A 13,268-nucleotide genomic window follows, 5' to 3' on the forward strand; every position below is an offset into this window, starting at 1 on the left:
CGATAACATCTTTCATGATCAATCAGTCCAGATTTATCTGGAACCAACAATACAAACTGTCCCCTCTTGAGTGAAGAAGTTGTCTTTGTTTCTGAGTTTGGTCACAGTCTTGAGTCTTTCAACATCTTAAACAAATCTTTGCATGGCTTCTGAAAAACGTCCTGACCACCTTGCACACGGTTATCTCTGTCAGAAGATGTTCCTCAAGACTTTGTTATTACATCACAACAGCCTTCATGTGGATCTATAAAGAGGTAATCTTCCAGCGCATGAAGTGCAGCAAAAAGGACCTCAGAGATGCAGGTCCCAACTCAATAATCTTCCACAACATAGTCTTCGCTTTCGTCGTCATCCTCATCGTCATCCTCGTCCTCGTCCTCCTCATCATCCTCATCTTCCTCCGAGTACTGGAGCTGCTGCTTGCCCTGCTTCCGCCGATTGTTGGTGGAGGGGTAAGAGCTGGCACCAGTTGAGTTGAGGGATGCCTTGGAGTCATGTCGGAGGAGGCTCTGCCGAGATGTGCTGTCAGCAGCACTAAATGGGCGTAGGGAATTCCTGAATTCCTGTTGGACATGAGTAGATAAAAGAACACATTGACTAAAGAGTATTCTTTCACATATCTAATGGGCAGAGCTTGGCCATAGTCATCTATGACATCTTCCTTTGCAGTTGTTTCACTAACATGAAAATTTATTTTCTTCACTTCACTTACATATTAGACAAAACAAACTTATAAAAACACACAATGAAGGACTCTTGCCAACTGTTCGTTGAAAGTATCAGTATGAAGAGAGATAGCTATACAATATGAAAGAAACACCCTAAGATAATCAGAGCAGGCAAAAGACATGCTGGAATATTCACAGCAGGTGACATGATAGATGGCACATCACCTGAAGAGGGAATAAGAGGCAGCTTAGCTCGAAAGATTTCATATACCATCATGCTTCAAGAGATTCATAATCCCTCATGTAGCTGTGTGAAACGGGTGCGGACATCATTTACAACTGAGGTCATCGCAACAAGCCTCCTTTCAACAACAACAACAAAAGCTCCAGAATAACAACAACAAAAAGAGATATAGGGAAAACAGGCTCTCCTGTGAAGGTAGCAGCATCAACACATCATACATGAAGAGTGGTAGTGATATTGACTTGAAAAGTATATATAAACAGATGGAACATAAGCTAGAAAACAATGAGAAAAAAACTGTGGTAAGGAGGGGACAGAAATATGAAAATAGTTTAGGAAAATCACACCAACGAACACAAACCTCACTTTGATGCGAATAAATAAAAGAGATAAAAGGTTGTTTAAACTCCAATATCAATCAGACTACATATTTTACAAAGTTTGCATTCTTCCAGAGTGTTCTGTGTAGTGTGCACAGATCAAAGAGGTGATGTCACTACCCACAATTCTGTCTGTTTCCTACCTCCAAATCATCCTCATCACTGATGGACTGCAGTGACTGGTAGGCCTCTGTGTACGTTTCCAGACACTTGGCATGGAACAGCATCTCAATCTTGACAAACTCCGACAGTATGCTCTGAAAATTAGGGCAAAGACAGATACTGTATACGCTATAATTTTCGCGTACATAAATTTTCGCGAATTGCCGCTGTCACACATTTTCGCGAGTGGTTAAATTCGCGATTGGGGGACCAGAGAAAATATGAAGTGAAAAAGAAAGTGTGAATTTTCCACTTACTAGCAAATAAGAATGATACTATTGTAGTTATACACTGCATGAAAAAAACTTACCAAACTCTGCGAACTAGTAAGTTAGAATTCAACATTTTTGAAGTGGTTAAGTCCATCACGCTAGATTTTTGACGAATGGTCCCCTTGCGATAATGGATTGGCTCTCTACAGTATTCATAAGTAGACGTGGACGTGCGTAAACAAGCTTAGCCAGTATGGTCTGTACGGTAAGCCGTGACATGGTATACTAGTACTGAAATGTTCGTATCATCAAGGCAAGGGATTCATTTTGGAAGGTAATATTTTCGCGTGTTGTTAATTTCGTGAATAGCTCCCGACTCGCGAAATTCGCGAAAATGAAACCCCCGCGAAATATATAGCGTATACAGTAATCATAATCACAGAGCTACAAATGGTGTACTCTGTTTTTTGCCATAAGCAAAATACAACATAAATGTTGATTCTTTATCAATGCTGCAAGTTTACATTTTCATGAGCAAAAGAACATGAAATAGAAAAAAAAATCACCTAGCACCCCCTACTTTGCATATTGCATGTAATTTCTTCTTTCTTAGTGCATCATTAACAATGTTCTATTGTTTTCATAGTAATTACTTTGTGCCTGAATGAAATATCACATGCAGAACTTCCACAGCCATGAACATGTATGTGTCCTGAATTAGGCAAGACGTGTAAATTATATCGCAAAATAAAGAAAAGAAACAAACAAAACACTTTACCTGCAAGCTTTCATAGAATATGAGTTTTTCACCATGATTTGGTGGTTTTGTCAGCATACGGCTGACTTACTAGAATCTACGTTTATATGGATCAATATAGACTGCACAAGCAGCTTTTTAGAACAAGTCTCTAATGATTTCTCGATACACATGCAACTCAGCTAAACCTCTAAAATGGGACACTCAGAACTCCTTCTGGCACCATTGTGATGGTAATCTTCATAACCATAGTAACCATGACAACCAACAAAGACCTGCTTGAAACCCACAGACCTTGATATCCTGGAGTCTCTTCCTCTCAAAGGCATCCATCTGATCCTCCAGGGCCTTGTTGCTCCTTGATGCATCTACCGTGGCCTTCTGAAGTTTGGACTCCGCTTGGGACTGAAGGCCATGACAAAAATTTTTGCAAATAATGTCAAACAGGAGTCATTGTTTGCATGGATAGCAGTAGTACTCTCAAAGTAGCAGACAAACTTACAATACCCAGATGGCAGAGTGAGTTAGGAATGAGTTTTAAAGACATTAATAAATAGTATATGCAGTGCATCTGGGTTTAGTGATGAAATCTTAAAGGTTTATTACATTTCCTTACATGCCCTTTCCGGAAAATGAAGTGTCTTCTGGTAGCATTACAATATATTGCTCATTGCATTTCCCCTCAGAAGTCATCATTAAATCACAATCTAGCTTCTCTTTGTTTTGTTTTGTTTTGTCCCCCCCCCCCCCCCCCACCCTAGTTTGAGATCCAGAAATAGTCTTCATAAATAATGGTTCTTACCTTTGCATGTACACCGGTTGAATTCATAAATGAGATAAGTTACATTTTCCATTTTACAGAGAAAAGGTAGTGATTTCCCACTTTGGTGTTGATATAATGAGGTAATACCTTTGCAAGTTATTCATTTCATGTACCCAGTATGTATATTATTTGACTTGCAAAATAAAAAAACATATACATTAGCTGATTTAAGCAAAGCACACAATATGTCAGTAAAGCATGTTGTGTGAAATGACAGAGATGTAAGATGGGATTTACAAGTTGTAACTTTTCATACCCAGCAAAGTGCTTGTAGCTGGCAAAATGATCTTGATTTTCAACTTCTCTTGCATTTGTATCTAGTACCCCTAGTATAAACATTCGTCTCAATTCATCACATCTCCCTAGAACATATATTCCACAATTATTCTGCAGGAGTCAAGCCTTTCAGTTGATATTGCATTTCCAATGTCAGTGTCTTTCTATTATGAGTTGGCTTGCCATTATCATTAGGTAATGTATTACTTTATATACAGACTGGTCTGAAAGGCAATCTGTGTGGACAGTATTCACAAAACATTTCCATATTAATGCACGGATCAGCACTGATAACTAGACATGGTAGAAACAGGGCTGCCAACCTTGAGTGAGAGTTTGGCGTGAGACACTGCGAGGGAGTGGAGCGACCTCCTGGCCAGCACCTGGCGGCCTGCTGTGCGGCCGTACGTATGTACGTACATACGTAGGCCTACTACGTACACAGTCAGTGTATGTAAAGCGATGTAAAGCACACGTCATAGCCATACATGTACTGTAATTTGCCAAAAGTACAAGCTACGCTCACGTGGTATAGGTAGAAACCAATCGTAATCCAATAGCTCGTCTTTGCGCGTGAACCGAAAACGATTATTATTGGTTAAGCCCAGTACACCCGCGCGGGAAAATCTCGAAATTTTGGGCTTTGGCATATCGATATTCGGAATATCAGAGAATTTAGAGATATATTTATTTTTGTAGTCATGTGCATTCCATTTTGGGGGCTTAGCGTGAGATTTCGTTTATCAGAGTGAGACAGCCAAAATTGGTTGAATTGCGTGAGTCTCACGCTCAATGCGTGAGAGTTGGCAGCCCTGTAGAAATGAATCACAGCAGCATATGATCTCACACAAACAGCTGCATGCCAGTGATATTTCCATGCATCTCACATTTCATTTCCCTCAAAGTCACTTCTCCTATGTGACGCTTGGCATCAGGATATAATTATGTGATTAGACAGTTCATTTTACGCCAATCTGTCTCTCTAATTGTGAATGGAAGTTTGAAAAAAAAATCGAAAAAAAAATCAGATTTTCTTTCCTTTTAACTTGCATGCTTAAAATATCCTCCACTTCCCTACATCACAAGTCCATCTCAGATTCTTAAGTTTTCCACACTCTCAGCTCGTGTCCATGTACTGAACATTCTGATGAACCTAAGTAATGATGTCTTCATATAAATCACTATGTGGCCACTTTTGTTTGAGACAGCCCGAAGGCATTGCAAATAGCAGCTCATCTCATTAGCATGCACTTGCTTGTAATCAGTGAATATATGAGACAATATGAGACAGTAAGTATTGTTTATAGTACGGTATGTTTGTATTATCAGCATCATATATCAATGAGCAAATGTACAACAATGAATTTAATATGAATATATGTTATTGGTATAACATATTGGTGCTGTCATTTTCATTCCAGTGTTCCAAGTATTACAAGCTTCTTCTTTTCTTATTCTTGTGTTGGGAGCTTTTTTTAAAATTGTGACCCGCGACAACGGTTTCAGGCAAAAGTCGCAAGAGCAAATTCCCTCCTAGGCGGGGCACAAAGATTTTTACCATAATTTTTGTCGATTTGGGTTTTTTGCAGAAATCGAATCTTTGATATGTTTTCTACATCTACACTAAATTTCATAGCATAAGACTACGTCTTTCCTATCGAAAATGGAATTTTAAGCACCCTATGTTGAATCGCACTCGTCAGTTTCGAGCTTCTTTCGAACGCCGCGCCAATATCCCCAGCGTTGCTACGGCGCAGGGTCTCGCATGCGATTGGCTGGTGCGTCGCACACATTTACATAATTCGGCTTTCGGAGACACCAGTTGCAGCGTTTTGGGAATGCTTTGTCCACGCGTGCATGATTACAATGTACATGCTCCATTGTTCTTGTTATAGTGGTTTATACGCTCGCTCTGTAGTGCGTGCTCTTCGTTTGGCTTTCTTTCCAAACTATTCTACCGCAATGTTCGACAACGGAAGTGAAACAAAAAATCATGTAGCACGACATAATCGTGTAAAAAGAAAAAAAAAAGTCTACTTGTACATGTAGTAAAAATTGTGACAGCAGACTGACTCAAGGGAAGGATGATGAGAGGAAAGGAGAGGTCACATGTAACCTCTTATATTGAAATACTACACATCAAGATCGCACCAAACTAACGAGTCGTACGTGTTTGTTTGTTTGTTTTGATATAATCAACACCACCGATCAAGGCAACATATGCACGGCTTGTAAAAACAAATCAAAAAGGAAGCGTGACCCTTGCCAGCTCTGACATTTTTCTGCCTTCAAAAGGGTCGTCAATGATAAAGTCAAATCAACAACAATGAAAACGCGATTTGTAAATGTGTGGATTCGCCACCCCCTCCTGTTACATGGACCAGATCATGGCGTGTGGATGTCGCCATTGCGTAATGCGTGCACCATACACATGTACACCATACGTGCAATTATCGTATCCGCCATCTTGAAAGACGTACTGGTAAAACGAACCCGAGCGAACCGCATTGTGTTTCGGCTCCATACGCTGAGCTCCGAGGAAGGGTGCCCGGGAAGCGTTTTTTTTTTTAGACGGCACAGATTGGGGAAACTAAAAATTTATCGGGGACCCTATCCCTAAACCTAACCCTAATCCTAATCCTAACCCTAACCATCAAACCCTAACCCTAACCCTAACCCTAACCGTAACCCTAACCCCAACCCTAACCCTAACCCTAACCACTTAAAAAGTGCATTTTATTTCGCTTTCTATGCCCACTTATGGTGCCGAAGAATACAAGTGTTTTATATCAATGCAAAGCTTAGGAAATGGGCAATGTGATTCAGTGAGAAAATGAATTTTCAAAATGCCCGACTTTTGCCTGAAACCGTTGTCGCGGGTCACAATTGTTTGTTTGTTTGTTTGTTGTTGTTGTTTGTTGATGTTGTTGTTGCTGCTGTTGTTGTTATTGTTGTTCTTGTTGTTCTTGTTGTTGTTGTTGCTGCTGCTGCTGTTGTTTGAAGGGAGCGGCTTGTAGTAGAGGACTAAAACCTCCAAGGGGAATGATTCCATCAGAAACAAAACACCATGTTTGTTGAAATGGGAACTTGAGTCTCTGCTTTTTCATCATCATACACCTAATGTATTTAATGACACACGCATCCAGCATGCGACTCATGCAGATGATATTTCAGGGGTGAAACACTCCCAAGTATTGCAAATACACTAACACATTTCATTCTGTTGTTTACATTCCTTCATGGACGATTATTTGTGCTTCACTTGCTGACATACGACAGATAAATGAGTGGGGCAAAGAAATCATCTTCATACCTGACCGTTACCTCTGCACTGTAGAAACACACACAATAAAAAGAAAATGCAGCATCAACAAAATCTCAAAAGGGTGTGCTACGTGCATTCTATGTGCACTCAGTCTCTGCCTTTCCACAGTTTCCAATAAGTGGTGCTACATCATCAAACACATCATACTCGATAGAACCAAAAGAAGACAGTCAGTGTTTGCAGTGTCGTTACAGCACAGAGCTCAGGACAAATTGGTACATCTATCGAGAGTATTTTTCTAACGTACACTACATGTAAATAAGTACTTGCAAAATTATAGAAAACAGAAATCAAATGAAAGAAGAAACATCTAAAAAATCTACTCAGACAAGTAAGGTGACATACATACATAATCATACATCAAAAGAAAATTGGCTGTTGCAAAACTTAGCAATAATCTATGCACCTGTACCTAAAATAGCTTTAACAACAAGAAATATCTTATCTAAACACAAACTTGACAAAAAGGAGTACCAGGTAACCATTTCTTAATGCAGTTCTAAGGACTTACTATTTGCTGTCGGTCTGCTGGAGCCTTCTGTTTCACCTTGTCCAGCTTTTTCTGCTGATTAATTTCCTTTTCTCGAGCTGCAAAGCTGCTCTTTAAATCATCCTGGGGTAGAATAGAAATAATCCCATTTCAAGCCAACAGGAAAAAATTGTTCAATGCGTTTGGTACTGTTGTACACTTGACTTAACGAATCAATCAGACATTGTTGATCACAGCACACTCATAAAATCACATAAATCTACAGGTGTCAAGACATTACACACCACAATGCTAGCTGACATGGCTCTAATATTCTAAACTTTATATTTCTCATTAAATTCTGGAGCAAATCAAGGACAACACTATAACATTTTGCTAAAAATGTGATTCATCAATTCCACTCTAACACTACTTTCTTTTACTGTGAAGAATGAAATCAAATTGAACATTATCAATGATCACTAAGATTTCAGAATTTGAACTTGCCTTTTGACATGTGCTTTTCAATTCACAAGTAATATCATGTCAATATTAGTTTGAGAGTGAAAGGCTTGATCTTTAAGAATATCTTAGCAATACCCAATTTGGACAGATCTATGTGGCACTTTTTTACCACTGATTTCAGAATAAGTGCACACATTTTCAAAACTATTTTGAGTCCATAACTGGTAGAAGAGGAGCAAATTATAATACAATGTTCAATGGCATATGACTCATTTTGGTACTAAGATGGTCAGGGCCTTGTATCATATAACCCAACAACCAATGGCTCATGATTGATATATGATTACCATCTGGTAACAGTGAACTCTAGCTAGACAGTACTGAGAAGTTACAAGCAAAGGTATTCAAAACTTTAGATTGTGTTATTGATACATGATATGCTTCTGCTGGTGTAAAATATGTAAAGAAAAATTAAATCAGAGAAATTAAAAGACTGGGGGGAAAAATCAGACACACAAAAAAAGCTTTGAACTGAAAAGTTTAGAAAATAAGAGAAATTGTCAACTCTGTGTGATGTATGTGTTGAGCAGATCTCCATTTAGTTTGTGTACAAATAATCACCAATATCCATTTTTTTTTAAGTCATGACTTTGGAGTGTCTTCATGATGTATAGTATGGCTTTCATTGTAGGCCTGTTTGTAATGGCATCTATGATAGGTTCTCTGTATTGATGGCAGGCATTGATCATCCCAACTCAAACCAAGCGTCAGACATGGCCCAGTTTATCTTACCTTGGCATGTTTGCATGCTGTGCCATACAGCGTTAGGGGCTGGACCACCTTGAACTCCAGTCGGCTGACCTGCATTGGAATGAGCAAAGGGACCATGTTTGGAACACGAACACCCACATCCAATTATTGAGTAAGATTGGCAGAGAATGTCTTCCATTTGTAGGAGTCTGGTTAAATGTTATGGTTTTGTAAATACCAACACAATATGTCTGTTTAACCAGTAAAATCCTTGGGGGATTTAAAATTATACAGTCAACTTCGTTATGTAGACTCTTCTGGGAAAGACACAAAAAAAAATGCATGAACACACAAAGCATCAAAACTTATGTGTGCATATAAATATTTGCTTAGATTGCGGCAAGAACTTGTAGAAAAGTCAGATTTGATGAAAATTTGGGTTATGTGAGGCTGACTGTACTTTATGCAAGATCTTTGACTGTTTTTTGAAAGATACTGAATATCATTCATAAACACTTAGTGTTCAAAATACTATTCAATAACCAGAGGAATGAAAATTAATCCAGATTTGGTAAGCTGACAAATCAGATGATTGGCTGGTGCATGTAAACAATACTATATTTAATGTTTGATTAGTTGCTCATAACTACTCGCTTTGGTACCGAGAGAGGAGCTAATAAACCAATGGATCAGTGACATTGTTGCTCCGTTTGATAAACTCTAAAACATGCATGATGCATTATGATCACTCTAGGCTCTTCATACAAACATGCTTACAGCTTTTGCTTGGCAGTGCTGTTGGCAATCTTGAACCAAATCTTTTAAAGGACAAGTTCACCTTCATAAACATAAGGATTGAGAGAATGTAGCAATATTAGTAGAACACATCATTGAAAGTTTGAGGAAAATCAGACAATCCGTTCAAAAGTTATGAATGTTTGAAGTTTTTTTGCAGTAACCGCTGGATGAGAAGACTACTGCAGTGTATGAATAACTGAGATGTCACATGCGTACAACAATATAAGGAAAATATAAAGAGAATTTCACAAAATTCCATCTTTTGAAAAAAGTACACATTCCCCTGACTCGTTACCGACAAATGTTATGGGTAATATTATTCCCCCTGCCTTTAGAAAGAGGCAAGTCAAGTGCTCTTTTATTATGCGAGAAAAGTGAAAATATGTTGAATTTTCTTTTACATTTTCTTTATACTGTTGTACGCATATGACTCACAAGCTTTAGTAGTCTCCTCATCCAGCGGTTCCAACACAAAAATTTTAAAAATTCATAATTTTTGCATCGATTGTCCAATTTTCCTCAAACTTTCACTGATGTGTTCTACTAATATTGTTGCATTCTCTCAATCCTTATGTGTATGAAGGTGAACTTGTCCTTTAATGTCACTGCACACGTACCTGTGCTTGTCTGTAGTCCTGAATGGATGAGATGTGCTCTGCAAAGGCTGTAAGTCCCGTCTTGGTAGAGGGCGCTTCTGCCTCAGCATATGTAAGAATAGACTTGGACAGCAGGTCTCCCCTGTCGCGGACCCGGGCAATTTTCCTGGTGTAGGCCGAGAAATCCTGGCAGAGCTCGGCAAAGTGTTTCTCCACATTGTTTATTCGCTGCTGTACAAATTTGGACTGGCCCTCCCTGTGGTTTGATGAGACAACACAGGATTTTGAAAGGCATTGCAGCCCTGTTTGGATGTTTCCCACAGACATCCAAACATTGCTGCTTCTTCGTCCATCAGCACAACTCATGAACTACAAATACAAGTGATCTGAACATATCAGTAATTATTTATGTTAGAGTCTGTTCCTACTCGTCATCATGTCATCTGATTATGCCTGACTGAAGTCACTCACAAAATGTTCACAAGTTTCACCCTGACTGCGGCTAGCTTTGTGCTAACCCTATCTCACATTTACATTTCATTTTGCATTTCCAGGCAACAATAGTGCCCAAATCCAATATCAAAACATTCACATTTTCTTGTTGAACAAGGGTTATGCTAATTTATCAACTAATTTTAAAGTGACACTCAGCTTTTTGTCGCTCATCTGGAAACATCATCACGAGAGGGCCAGATGGTTAGGGTATGAAACAGGAACAAGCTGGCCACCTGGGCCACTTTTGAGGTGCAAACATTTTGCCAGAGGCATCTGTGTGATATGCAGTGACCTACCTGGCCCTGAGGTCAGCTGATCGTTGTGCCATGGTGACTGAATGGAGCAGCTACCAGAATCAGACTTGCACAATGGCTGTTGGCTAAAATGAGAAATAGAACATTCCGATGCAAAGATCTATATAAAGATTTTGAACTATAGTTACGTAGGCAACACTTTCAAAGCAGAGCGAATTCATTATTTGTGTTTTCTCTTGGTGGTTGCTGGAATACTTGTATCCACTTCAAATGGAGAAACGTACAGAACAATATCATATAAAAGTTTTTAAATACTCTTTAACAAGCCATTCTAAACTATTAATACTCATTTCACATTACACATGAACAGGAATTTTCTTCCTTTAAGAAATCAAAGTACAGACATGGCAACATATCACAGTCATCTTCCAAAAGACAGATTATATGCCTAGCAAGAAGAATTAAGATATTCATAACATTTAGAAAACCCTATATTATTTCCTTCCACTATAACACAGAATATCCTGAAAAATTTTGTGCACCATAGACCCACAGCAGAAATAGAAACCTACGTAAATGCAAGACACAGCAGTTGTCTGTACCCTTTACCTCTATACCAAAGGTGGGAGCTTATTTTGTATCCATCCCATGGTTGAAACTGAGAGTGATGGGAACAGTAACATTAAAAACAAAGGAGTGAGGCTCGAGTATTGATTACTTATTCTACATCTTGTACCCACAAGGGAAGCCGAATCCCAAGGGAAGCTGACCTCCTCATAATCTAGGTTTACAAGAAGGCATCAAGAAGGGGATGACGTTGATAAGGTCACAGAAATTCAGAAGTCAATGCAGTGCAGTCAGTAGGGCACAGTAGAACAATTGATTCCTCTGTTTCTATTGAAACTTGGCACACCTTCCCCACCCCAGCCCTACCTCCAGCTAAATGAATCAAAGCAATTAAGCTCCAAAGCCATCTTACAATAGACCTTATCAGCAAATCCACTTTCAGTCAAACCACGTTCTGCAATCCATTCAGTGAAGCAGGGGTTTTGATTGGTTGGTGCAAGTTGCCCATTCAACTTATCCCTCTTCCCAAGTGCAACTCAATTAACATTGGTATTCTCTTCTTCTGTATTTATCTTGCTTCACTAAGTCTTGGCCCTATTCATCCCCATTATCACAGCAACCCCTTACATTATATTAATTATACTAGTACAATTTGTACATCAGCCCTTGCCATTAGTAGTATACATCAGGCACACAATACACATACATCATCCTCAACACATTGTGCTAACCCTCCACATTAGAAAAGACAGTTAAAAAAAAACACCCCCCCCCCAAAAAAAAAAAAAAAAACAAACAAACAAAACAAACAAACAAAAAAAAAACAGCACCAGCCATCCAAGGGCATTGGAAATACAGTGTTAATCTTGAACTTTACAGTACGTGTCAATAGATAAATTTTGAATCAAGAAAACAGACAAGTCATCTGCAGAAAACCCACTAATAAGCAGCACTATTATGTAATGGTTCTCAAGTCATTGGTCATTCTGAACTGGTGTCAATTCTAGATACAATCATGGTAGTTTGTACATTTTACTTGGAAGTGGAACAGGTGATAAACATGGATGTACATTACAATAAACAAAATCACCAAACACTGAACAGTAATTCTCAAGTTTGATGGGGATATTATATATATACAATGCAAAGCTCCACAGTGATGAGGTATTACAGTCATCAAGAAGAAATCATTGCAATCATTTTGCCCCTCATCTAAATAGCTACGTCCTCTATTCTGACTCTGCCTGATTATTATTATTTCTAGAATTTTTGTCACCTGGTTGTGACAAACAGCGCTTTTAACACTACATAATCGGGCAAAACAAGTGATCTAGTTCCCTAGCTATATTAGATCTAGAATCTAACGTTAGGCCCAACTAGGCCCTACTAATAAAACTTTCTACAGGCCACCAGCTAGGGTCTAGACTAGATGTAATTTAGATATCTAACGTTAGTCGTGTCCAGTCGTACCGTCATGCAAAGTTTTGGTCTTTCTGTTTACATGTATGGAAGCAGTGCAGTGGGATTGGGTTTTTTGGGCAGTCACCCTTGACTTCCCCTCCTCTCTACTGTACTTTACGACCTTAACCAGACCCAGACTGTGACTTTAACCTGACTGCGTGGTCACATGACTGACACATTCAAACCTGTCTGGTGACTATTGACCCCCATGACCTTGACTTAATGCTTGATGACTAGACTGAGATTTCCCACAGATGTGTAACGTTTGTAATACACCTGTACCTGAACTCCTGGAAAATCCGCGGGCATCAGGCGCATCAGGCCGTTGGCGTAGTCGGTCAGTATCTATTCCCGTTAAAGTAGGACTAAATCCCACTTTAGCATGTTTCAAACGAAAAGTAGCATGACATAGTCATAGACATGAGCTACCTAGTGATTACAGTCTCTAGAACGAAGTAGTCACTGGTAATGATACATGGGGTGGTAGAACATCATCTAACTGCGACCAGCCCAAACGCGAAACAGTATCACTGTCTGTGTCCAACGAGCGCCCCATCATCACGATT

At 39.2% G+C, this 13,268-nt stretch overlaps 1 protein-coding gene across 1 annotated transcript; it reads right to left on the bottom strand.

The window, feature by feature from the left end:
- Positions 1 to 311: 311 nt before the first annotated feature.
- LOC139720904 (CBY1-interacting BAR domain-containing protein 1-like) lies at positions 312 to 10,864 on the bottom strand. The gene is made up of 8 exons (XM_071632234.1): positions 10,717 to 10,864; positions 9,947 to 10,181; positions 8,574 to 8,642; positions 7,359 to 7,460; positions 4,432 to 4,446; positions 2,718 to 2,828; positions 1,436 to 1,549; positions 312 to 563 (listed from the first exon to the last, which is right to left on the bottom strand). The coding sequence occupies exons 1-8, from the start codon at positions 10,746 to 10,748 to the stop codon at positions 312 to 314; spliced, it is 930 nt and encodes a 309-aa protein (XP_071488335.1). The 5' UTR covers positions 10,749 to 10,864.
- Between the last annotated feature and the right edge of the window lie 2,404 nt (positions 10,865 to 13,268).

This window comes from Diadema antillarum, unplaced genomic scaffold (assembly GCF_040938485.1).
Source record: "Diadema antillarum isolate AM-2024a unplaced genomic scaffold, OU_Dant_1.0 scf00000012, whole genome shotgun sequence".
Taxonomy (NCBI): Eukaryota; Metazoa; Echinodermata; class Echinoidea; order Diadematoida; family Diadematidae; genus Diadema; species Diadema antillarum.

Coding starts and splice junctions, on each gene's coding strand:
- LOC139720904 (XM_071632234.1), bottom strand. CDS start 10,748: ATGGCACAACGATCAGCTGACCTCAGGGCCAG. Junction 8,643..9,946: donor AGGACTACAGACAAGCACAG/GTACGTGTGCAG, acceptor ATTCCAATGCAG/GTCAGCCGACTGGAGTTCAA. Junction 564..1,435: donor GTGATGAGGATGATTTGGAG/GTAGGAAACAGA, acceptor CATGTCCAACAG/GAATTCAGGAATTCCCTACG.